This window comes from Micropterus dolomieu, unplaced genomic scaffold, assembly GCF_021292245.1.
Source record: "Micropterus dolomieu isolate WLL.071019.BEF.003 ecotype Adirondacks unplaced genomic scaffold, ASM2129224v1 contig_12452, whole genome shotgun sequence".
Classification (NCBI taxonomy): Eukaryota; Metazoa; Chordata; class Actinopteri; order Centrarchiformes; family Centrarchidae; genus Micropterus; species Micropterus dolomieu.
The window spans coordinates 2,300-13,691 of NW_025741438.1; the positions used below are offsets into that span (position 1 = coordinate 2,300).

The following is an 11,392-nucleotide window of genomic DNA, read 5'->3' on the forward strand; positions in this document are numbered from 1 at the left end:
ACACAGTGAGCAGTACTAACAGTACACAGTAATATTACACACTACACAGTGAGCAGTACTAAGAGTACACAGTAATATTACAAACTACACAGTGAGCAGTACTAACAGAAACTACACAGTGAGCAGTACTAACAGTACACAGTAATATTACACACTACACAGTGAGCAGTACTAACAGAAACTACACAGTGAGCAGTACTAACAGTACACAGTGAGCAGTACTAAGAGTACACAGTAATATTACACACTACACAGTGAGCAGTACTAACAGAAACTACACAGTGAGCAGTACTAAGACTACACAGTGAGCAGTACTAACAGAAACTACACAGTGAGCAGTACTAAGAGTACACAGTAATATTACACACTACACAGTAACGATACACAGTGAGCAGTACTAAGAGTACACAGTAATATTACAAACTACACAGTGAGCAGTACTAAGAGTACACAGTAATATTACACACTACACAGTAACGATACACAGTGAGCAGTACTAAGAGTACACAGTAATATTACAAACTACACAGTGAGCAGTACTAAGAGTACACAGTAATATTACACACTACACAGTAACGATACACAGTGAGCAGTACTAAGAGTACACAGTAATATTACACACTACACAGTAACGATACACAGTGAGCAGTACTAAGAGTACACAGTAATATTACACACTACACAGTAACGACACACAGTGAGCAGTACTAAGAGTACACAGTAATATTACACACTACACAGTAACTACACAGTGAGCAGTACTAAGAGTACACAGTAATATTACACACTACACAGTAACGATACACAGTGAGCAGTACTAAGAGTACACAGTAATATTACACACTACACAGTGAGCAGTACTAACAGAAACTACACAGTGAGCAGTACTAAGAGTACACAGTAATATTACACACTACACAGTAACGATACACAGTGAGCAGTACTAAGAGTACACAGTAATATTACACACTACACAGTAACGATACACAGTGAGCAGTACTAAGAGTACACAGTAATATTACAAACTACACAGTGAGCAGTACTAACAGAAACTACACAGTGAGCAGTACTAAGAGTACACAGTAATATTACACACTACACAGTAACGATACACAGTGAGCAGTACTAACAGTACACAGTACAGTACAAAGCTACAGTACTTGTACTTCACTGTGATGTTTTGTTATTTATAATCATTAAACCTGTTGATGCATCAGTGTATTACTGCTGGTACTCCAAGTACATTTAGCTGGTAATACTTTTACTGAAGTAACATTTCCAGTTTTAATACTTCAGCATAAATAAAATCCGACAGTCGCTGCAGTAACTTTCACAATAGAACAGTGAAGTATTTGTACTTTTCCCTGAGTAGGCCGGAGCCTCTGAATACTTCAGCACCACTGAAGAAGAGATTTCAAAAATGTGAGCGACGTTTCATTGACTTGAACCTCCGCACGCGCGCACACGTGCACACACACGCGCACTGTATATGTAGGGTGTGTGTGTTTTCCAGAAATAACTCCGCTCAGGGGGGAGCAGGAGGAGGAGGAGGAGGAGGAGGAGGAGGAGGAGGTCCTGACCTCCTACAGAGCAGCAGCAGATTTTACTCTCCAGACTCCAGAAACTGCTTCATCCTGACTGTGTGGGACAAGAACAGAGAAGAAGAAGGGTTCGTGGGTCCAGGTCTGTGGTCCCGGGTCGTCCCGTGCAGGAGGGGCTGGTTTCTGTGGCTCCTGTTTACTCCTGCTGGATTTAACTCAAACCAGATGCTTCCTCTGCCAGACTCCGCCGCCGGACGGGCTGGTTTGAACTCCTCTGCGACGCCACCAAACTCCACGCGTTTCTCCTCAAGTTTTAACCCTCGCGTTAAATAGAAAATGCGCGGTTGTTGCTCAGTTTAACGGATCTGTTTGGAGGTTTTACCGGATTCTTCTGACGGTCCCGTTAATCCAGGTTTTTTTATCAGCTGACGGGACGTCGGCTTCAGTTGTGCTGCGCACTTTGGATTGAGACAAACCAGCTGGATGATTGGATAAATAAGAGAGAATGATTTGCCTTTGAAGAGTCGCACGGTGCTCGTTCTTCCTCTAAACTTTAAAGCCGCAGGATCTGGACCTGAGGAGGACAGAAGATGCGGTTCTGCTGCTTGGAAGCGAAGTTGTGTCCTGCGCCGCGCGTCCCGGCTGCTCCGCTCCACAAACCGCGTCCCGCTTCAGAATCAGCGCCTTTTAGCATTTGATTCGTTGCTGGTTAAAGTTCTTTGGATTCACAACATGCGTTAAGACTTTACCAGACTGTCGTGGACCCGCTAGCAAATTCGGCCTAAATATAATCCATCCAGCGGCAGAACAGGATCTAAGAGAACAACTTCCCGAAGCTGCCCAGGAGCCCACAGAGGTGAGATGATGAAGATGTGAAGGGTCCCCCTCCTCTCATGCGGTGCGTCCTGGCTTCAGCTGCCGGACTTCTCCTGAGGGAGGCCGGGATGCTCCTGCGCCGCCGGTCCTGCTCCGGCCCGCTGCTGCTGCTCGGGGTGGCGGTGTGTCTCTTCTACCAGCTGATGGTGGTCCGGAACCGGCTCCGGTCCGGACAGCAGCAACCCGCCGCCGATATCCGCTGCAGGAGGCCGTCGGACGAAGTCCTGATGGAGGAGACCAGGAGGTTCCTGTCTACTCTGGAGACTCTGCAGGTGAGTTTACCTGCTGTGACTCCAACAGGCTGAGGCTTTGTTTAATGTGCTTTCTCTTCGGGACCAAACGGCTCCGTGTATAAAAAGCAGATCCTGGAAACGTTCAGAGCTTCCAGCAGGTCGTGGTCAGGTGAGGAAGGCGTCACAGAGGGGCAGGAGGAAAACTGCTCCATCACCAAACTTCATTCAGAAAGGACAGAATTATAGAGTTAAAACTTTCCCCTGCAGATCCACTTCTTGAAATGAAATATTTTATCTCAGAGTAACTCATGAAAGCTGCGCAGGTCATTTCTTCAGCTCAGACACATTGTGTAACAGAAATGCTGTAAACCTTTAAGCACTTTGAAATGAGCTGGGTTGTGCGCTTCTTTATTATAATCCTTCAATAACAAGTTTAATCCCAATAAAGAAACTGACTTTCGGATTAATTCACTAGCAAATCACCAAATTTCATTTAAAATCCAGACTTTTTAAGATTTGCTTGGGAGTAAGACGATACTTTCTAATATCTTGTAAATTCATCATAATATAAACAATCTTTAACTAAAACCACCTGTCACCTTTTTAAAGGGCCAATAGAACAATGAGAATTATTGCCATATAATTTTCCTCAATAACAAAATAATAAACGTTCAATAAATGTTTGATTTAATTCATTTGAATCACGAATTGTGTTTAGAAAAAAGGAACTGTTTCTTTAAAACCACAGTTAACCTTCTGCTTTCTTCAACTTTCACTCGGTAATGATTTGACATTTGTCCCGACGATGATGGATTCTGGATGAGATGACGTGTCGGGCCATGTTGCCCTGCCCTTATAAAACCTTTAAAGTCTAGTCTGATGACTGTAACCTGACTTCGTGTTTGCTCAGCTCGGAGTCTTTAAAGTGGCAGATTTGTGAATGGAGTTCTGTCCAGCAGGTCTGAGTCGGGCCTGCTGGCTCGAGGCTCCTTCTGGCTCATTGTTGCAGTATTTTTAGATTTTCAGGGGCTCGGTGGCCGAGGGTTTTATTTTACTGCTGGAGGGACCAGTCAGATCCAGGGTGTCCTGTCCTGGATGCGTGTCGGGCATTTTAAGTGTCGTCAGCGTCCCTGATATAAATATTTGTGCCATCAATCAGCTGAGGATCCAGTTCCCGACAGATTAGTGCGTGTAAACTGGCAGCTGACAGACGCGCTCTCTGTCTGATCCTCCTGCTTTGTGTTTGCTTTATTTTATGATGCCTGCTAAACTTTGACAGCTGTTCAGGTTTGAAGCAACAGGAAACATCTTGTTTGTTGTTTGGACTGAGTAAGAAGAGAGACTGCGGCGAACGTTATTTTCACTAATTTAACATGTAACTCTGGTGCTCGTGTGTGTGTGTGTGTGTGTGTGTGTGTGTGTGTGTCACGTTTGTTCAATGAAAGCTGCGGTCGCTTGCAGAAGGTCTGAAAACCTTAAAGCCGCCTCGCCCTGAGGACCCCTGCAGCAGGCTTCAGCTGCTATGGAACTTAACATTGGCTCAGTTTAGAGAAAGTGACTGGTGGCTGTATTTAATCACTACCTCGCGGAACCTGTCCAGTGTTGAGAGCATCAGGTACTAACTGAGTCCTGCACAGACCGCCACATCAGGAGCTGAGCTTAGCAAAGCTGATCAGCGATAACAACTCGTCCTTTGAAGCTGATGAGGAGACGTACAGACACGAGGCAGACATGAACAGCCCTATGTCTAACGATTCTGGGGTCATATTAACGGGGTTTTAGGGGGAGATGCCCAAAACATGCTTCACCTCCGCTGCTACTACTCCATCCCAGGAGACACACGAGGCCAGACAGGTGAGGGGGACCGGCTGAAACCAGATCAGCTGTTAAACTGGTTTCACTCTTTGATGCTTCAGCTGCTGCATGTTGGGTTTCTTTACTAGTCCTGAAGGTGCTTTTGGACTGTTCGGGGCCCCGTTCCTGGCCGGGGCCCCTCATGGCTTCAGTTATACATATATACATATACAGTCATGTGAAACATGAAGTCATTTAATGTACATTTACACTGAAGCTACTCACAAACAAAACTCACACCGCTTCTTATACCCCCGTCAGGAAAAACCAGACGTCCTCAACTACAGATCTCAGAGTAACAGGAAGTCAGTTAAACTTCAGGGAGATCAGTCCGTCCAGGTAGGAAGTGATGGCGGATCAGGGTCTCCTGTTTTGGTGCAGATTAAAGTAACAACAGGTCACAAAGAGGACGGCTCTGCAGGTGGGTCCTCAGACAGCTGCTCTCTCCTGATCCTCCCCGACTGACGGTTCTTTAGTTCTGGGTTCTGATAGCGTCCTTGTCACTACTGGTAGCATGAGGCGGAACCTGCAGCACATTCAGGTTCACAGGTAGTCCAGCAGCAGGTGGTCTCAGAGCATGGAGGAGACACCAGGAGAGCCGGACAGGACTGTGGAAGGGCATCAACCCAGCATGAAGGCTTGAAGTCCTCCAGTGGGATCTGCCGTGGGCTCCCGTTCTCTTCACACTGAACACATGTGACAAACGTGAAGAGTCTGGAGACGCCGTGGTGAACGTTACGCTGCCTGCAACATCATCCAGCAGGACCGGCATCGCTCCTGCACCTGGCTTCCTTCTGGTGCAGCGGGTCCTGGGGGGTCCTGGTCCAGTTGAGAACCTCTGGGACGTTCTGTATCGGTGCATCAGACACCCCCAAGTAAGCTCATGAGTGAGTGAGCTCATGACAGTCTGTGGACCAGACTGTCATGAGCTCACTGAAGCCCTGATCCAGTTCTGGAGGAGATCTCATCAGTCCATGTGGATTTGCTGCTATTTTAATTTCTTCATCCCGTTAATTCGGCCCAATATCTACACTGCTCTGGTTCTTGATTAGAGGATCATGCAGAGCACTTGTAGCACAGGTGAGGGGACTGGGTCCTCAGCAAGGATTGAGGACAGCTGGGGGATTCAGGGCCAATCAGGGTGCAAGGACACCGATGCTGGAAGGCAGAAGAGGGGCCTACCTGCAGACCTGGACTCTGAAGCTTTCTGAACTCTCTGGTACGGCTAAGAACTCACCTTCTCAGACAAAGTCAGGCCTTGGCTCTGTCCTTTGGGACCTGCTGAGACCCCTTTAGTCTCTCTGAAGAGGACAGGGCTCTCTGGACCGTCAGCTCCTCAAGCAAGGCAAATGTTTCCTGCCCCACCTTTACCTGCAGCCTGCCGGTTGTTTTCATTTAAACCCCGTCCCTCTTTCTTTTCTTTCTCTTACTACAGACGCATTTGTTGTTTCTTTCCATCCAAATACTTGTGGGCATATTTTTTTATATATTATGTGTTGGGGAACTGGGCCTCAGTCAGTTTCCCCTGAGGCCTGCAGAACCAGTACCGCCACACCACAGGACACGTTTCAGTTCATGAGACCAGGGACCTCCTGCAGCAGTGGAGCGGAGGGCGTCCAATAAGAGCTGTGACGGCTGACGGCGTCAGAGGAGCAACGTTTCCTTTCAAACCCGGTGTTTTGTCTTCAGGACGTCAGCTGGATCTGCTGCTCACAGACCACTGGGCTCAGTCAGGTCATGTGATCTGTGTCGGGTCACGTGATGACGGTGATGACGGTGACTCGGTTCATCGGTCTGGTATGAGACCTCGTTAGTGCTTCTGTTTGTGGACACAAAGTTCAGCTTCCTGATGTGTGAACGTCCGTTACTGAGGTGACTCTAACGTAGTACATCAAGTACTGAAGTATCACACTGAGGTACTTTATGGGACAGAAAGTATTTCTCCTCATGTTTCACGTTCAGCTGCTTTCCTCTGACAGAAATGAGGAGAATGGATTCACTGATAAAACCAGCGGGACTTCCAGTCATCAAAGTTCAACTCTTTAGTGCTTGTTTGTCCTCCTCGTCTCTGAGTTTTATCTCCATGTGAGGAAGGAAAACAGACTGAAAACAGGAAGTCTGCCAACTTCTTTTCACCAGCATGGACGTTAACTGACTGCAGAGCTGATCTGAATGCTGAACCAGCAGGAGACAGACCGGCTGGATCTGAACTACATGAGGACGAGGGACAAGTCGTCTTCGTCTGTTTGACTGCAGGAAAACAGACCGTCAGACTTTCTTCTTCTGACGGACCCAGTTTCATGTTTCTCCGGTCCTTAAAGACCAAAACCAGGTCCTCTCCTTTAGTTTAGTTTGTGCAGCTCAAAGAATCTAACCCAGGCGTCAGTTTCACCTGAACCTGTTTTAAAGTTGATCTTAAGGCCTGCATCTTTATTCTTATTTTCCAGCTGGTCGTCCGTTTTTATTTTATTCTCATTCTCACTAACATCAGGTCTCTGTGTCAGGAGGGTTCACTCTGTTGCTGTTCCCAGGAGCCAAAACTACATTCCTGACTTGTCTGTAGTCACATATGGACGCTCATTCAGACCCTTTGGCGTTGCTTTTTAACGCCCTTTAGCGTCGTTTTTGCTCTGCGGTCAAGTTAGCAAGAATAAATATGCAACAACTTTCAAAATAAAACTAGTGGTTAACGTTGTGAATCGTCCCAGTTTGGTTAGGTTTGGGCAAAGATCCTGGTTTGGGTTAAAATAACTACGTCACTGATGTACGGCGAGTAAAGTCACGCCGGTCTCCTGGGTGAAAGACCGGTTTCCAGCCAGCCACCCCAACCTTACTCTGACTTTATTTTTACATCAGACCACCAGCTCGGTCAGATCTGAGCTCACACACATGAAACAACACTGATTAGTCCGCTCCCCGAGGACTTCATGGTCTCTGATGTTCGTCCAGAACCAGAGAGAACCTGCAGAACCTTCACAACAGGAGCAGCTAACGGCTAATCCATCTGACTTAGTGTAAACAAACACAGGCTAAAACAACACAGCTGTTTACATCTCCCAAAGCATTATGGGAGGTGTAGTTGGAATGATTGGAGCGCGATCGCCAGTAAAAATGTCTTCATGTTGCCCTGACCCTGATGAGTTGGTCCTGGGTCTGTGTTTGAGGCTCCAGGACCTGGTGTCACTGAATCCCTCAGGACTTATATTTAGTCCATGTTATCTGAAGCAGCTGCACGCACACAGGGACGTGTTGGGACTTGTGTACTTGTGAGGACCTTTAGTGACTCTGACCTCCGTTCGCTTTACAAAATAAAGCTGAGACAGAAAACTGAGACAAACGTCTGTTTGTTCCTTCAGACTTTCATTTCTGCTGCATTTCTTCTGAGATTCTGGATGATTTTAAATCTTCAGGCCACAAAAAAACATAAATTTAACTAAAAGCTCTGTTTCACCTGGTCGGGTTTTTAATAATGACGAGGGCTCACAGGGAGACCGCACTGTGATTTAATCTGAACACAAACCTGATTCTAAGCTCAGGCTTTTTAAACGTCCTCTCTAACAGATGAAAACACAAAGTGGTCCTCACAGAGACAGAAGTAACACTCTGTCAGCCTGCAGCTTCATGTCAGCTGATTAAAAGGATTCAGAAGAGGAAGCCAGCTGATCATAAACACTCAGTTTAACACGGACAGAAAGCTTTAGGACGTTAGTGTGAAGGATTCTCTCCTCAGCGACTCGTTGGCAGCTGATTGATCGATGGAAAACCTGCCAACAGGAGGGACAGGAATTATAATCTGACAACCTGTTCAACCTGAATATAAACTGATTCACTCTCTGATCTACGGTGGCTCATTTGGACCGAATGAATATCCAAGAATCCAGATGAGAACAGAAACGTGTTTTTAAACTGGAGTTAGTCGATAATCTGATCACAAACACGTCAGACACCAAACAGGATGTAAAAGGGTTGAATGATTTGTAGTGTTTTATTTAATACTTTCTCTAAAGTTCCTTCAGAAACTGAGCTGTAAAATAAAGTGTTCAGATTTCATTCCTCTTCACGTTGGGCGTCGGTCTTAAAGCTCAGTGAGTCTTTACATCTGTGGACACTAAAACCCCCGAACGGACAGATGAACCCAGAGGACACGAGGTCAGGGTCCTCACCGGCAGCTGAAGCTCTGAGACATTCCTCGTCTTCATCACCACCACCTCCTCCTCGGTGCTGCCCAGTCAGAGTCACTTCACTTCAGTAAAAGTACCAACACCACAGTGTAAAAGTACTCTAGTGCTGCAAAGGCAGCCTGGCGTCAGCCACTCAACACATTACCACTCCCAAGTCATCATATGGACACACGGTCAAGACCCGTTGGTGTTAGGCTGTTAGAAACAGCAGAAAAGTCAGATTTGGGTCACTTTGTAGTCTGAGTAGCCTTCGTAATGCATGAGGGAAACCCTGTAGCGTCACTAATGAACGCAGGTTCAGGATATTTAACAGAACTGTCAGTGAGGAGGTGGTCGGGGAGGACGGAGGGCCAGAAACTGGACTTTCAACCACGAGACTGGTGTTTGTTTCCCAGGTGAAACAAAAAGTCAGCACTGAATGTTTTTACACTGAACAAAATTATAAAGGCAACCCTTTTGTTTTTGCCCCCATTCATCATGAGCTGAACTCAAAGATCTAAGACTTTCTCTATGTACACAAAAGGCCTATTTCTTTCAAATATTGTTCACAAATCTCAAAATCTGTGTGAGTGAGCACTTCTCCTTTGCTGAGATAATCCATCCACCTCACAAGTGTGGCATATCAAGATGCTGATCAGACAGCATGGGGATTGCACAAGTGTACCTTATTGTGGCCAGCCTAAGGCCTTTTATTGTGGCCAGCCTAAGGCCTTTTATTGTGGCCAGCCTAAGGCCTTTTATTGTGGCCAGCCTAAGGCACAACTGTGAGGTGGTTGGATTATCTCGGCAAAGGAGAAGTGCTCACTCACACAGATTTTGACAGATTTGTGAACAATATTTGAGAGAAATAGGCCTTTTGTGTACATAGAGAAAGTCTTAGATCTTTGAGTTCAGCTCATGATGAATGGGGGCAAAAACAAAAATGTTGCCTTTATAATTTTGTTCAGTGTTTTTAGGTTGCGTAGTTATTTTAATCCAAACCACGATCTTTTCCTAAACTAACCAAACTGGGACGATTCACAACGTTAACCACTAGTTTTATTTTGAAAGTCTAAGCTGAAGTTGCATATTTATTGTTGCTAACTTGACCATGGAGCCCTAAAACGTACCCAGGGCGTTAAAGAGCGTCACCAAGGGGTCTGACCAAGAGTCCACATGTGACGATGTGTTGGTGCTCACAATGTAAATGTGAACATTTAATATGAATAGAAGAAGAAGTTTGTTAAATCATGTTGAAAGTTTTTCATATTATGAACTTTGTTTTGAGGACCTTTGTTTATTTCCAACATGTCTAAGGTCCTACAGGATCAGCTGGACAAGTCTCTGGGTTTTAGTTATAAAAGTAAGTCAAATTTGAGTTATTCGCGGGATAAATGGTGAAAGGTTTCCAGAGACGTTTGTTGGTTTCATGCATCTGTTTTTAGTTTTAGCGCAGCGGCTGTTTTTAAAGTGTTCAGAATATTTAACAGATTTCAGCTGCAGCGATTGTCTTTTCAACAGAATCAATAATCCCTCACATATCTTTGTTAAATCCTCCACTTTCCTTCATTCCAGTATCATTGTTATTCTGCCTCAGCCCCCCCTCTGCTGCTGCTGTAAACTCATTTATTATTTCTGGCATCATTACTTGTTATTACTCCCAGACGGAGGAGGAGGAGGAGGAGGGCTCAGTTTGTTGACCCTCGGAGGTCTGAGCGAGCCCAGCAGCAAGAGGATCCGTTTGAAGGGAACTTGCTGAGGAGGTTTCTGCTTGTTATTGAGCTTTGAAGTTTCCTCTCATGGAAACAATCAGAGAGGAACTAAAGAATCCACATGTGGAGATCTGAGACACTGAACCAGAACAGAACAACGAAAATGTGCTAAAAAGATCCGATGATAATAAATAAATAATTAAAACTTTGTGTATTTGACACATTTATTGGATAAAGATGTGAAACAGTGAGCTTCCTACTTAAAAACAAAGTTAGATTTCCATCTGACCAAGTTACAAACAGCTAACAGAGTGTTGGATATGCTATTGGCACCTAACATAACGCGGTTTCCAGTCTTTGTGCTAAGCTAGGCTAAACACATGGTGGTGAAACTGATCCACCTGAAGGATCAATACCAGGAGATTAAATGATGAAGACTTGATTTCAGTGTTGTTTTCTATATCTCGCTCAGATACAGCCGTCCCCTCGGCGGCGGCGGGCTGTGGTTCTCATGGGTCGACACCTGGTCTCAGACACCGAGGTCCAGCTGTACCAGCAGGTTCTGCAGCAGATGGGCTATGAGGTCCAGCTGTCCAGATACGCAGAGACCAGCAGCTTCCTCAGAACAAATCACGGTAAGTATACAACATCTTACCAGAGGGGGGCGCTGCAGGAGAGAACAGCTGTAACACCGTTTAACCAGAGGGGGGCGCTGCAGCGGAGAACAGCTGTAACACTGTTTAACCAGAGGGGGGCGCTGCAGCGGAGAACAGCTGTAACACCGTTTAACCAGAGGGGGGCGCTGCAGCGGAGAACAGCTGTAACACTGTTTAACCAGAGGGGGGCGCTGCAGCGGAGAACAGCTGTAACACCGTTTAACCAGAGGGGGGCGCTGCAGGAGAGAACAGCTGTAACACCGTTTAACCAGAGGGGGGCGCTGCAGCAGAGAACAGCTGTAACACTGTTTAACCAGAGGGGGGCGCTGCAGCGGAGAACAGCTGTAACACTGTTTAACC

The 11,392-nt window shown here is 46.0% G+C and overlaps 1 protein-coding gene across 1 annotated transcript; it reads left to right on the forward strand.

Annotated features, from left to right (window-relative positions):
- Window positions 1-1,611: 1,611 nt before the first annotated feature.
- LOC123966069 (cadherin-like and PC-esterase domain-containing protein 1) lies at window positions 1,612-11,011 on the forward strand (the record flags this gene model as incomplete). Its single annotated transcript, XM_046042302.1, has 2 exons — window positions 1,612-2,689; window positions 10,849-11,011. Coding segments are annotated over exons 1-2 (418 nt in total), but the record flags the coding sequence as incomplete, so codon positions are not given.
- Between the last annotated feature and the right edge of the window lie 381 nt (window positions 11,012-11,392).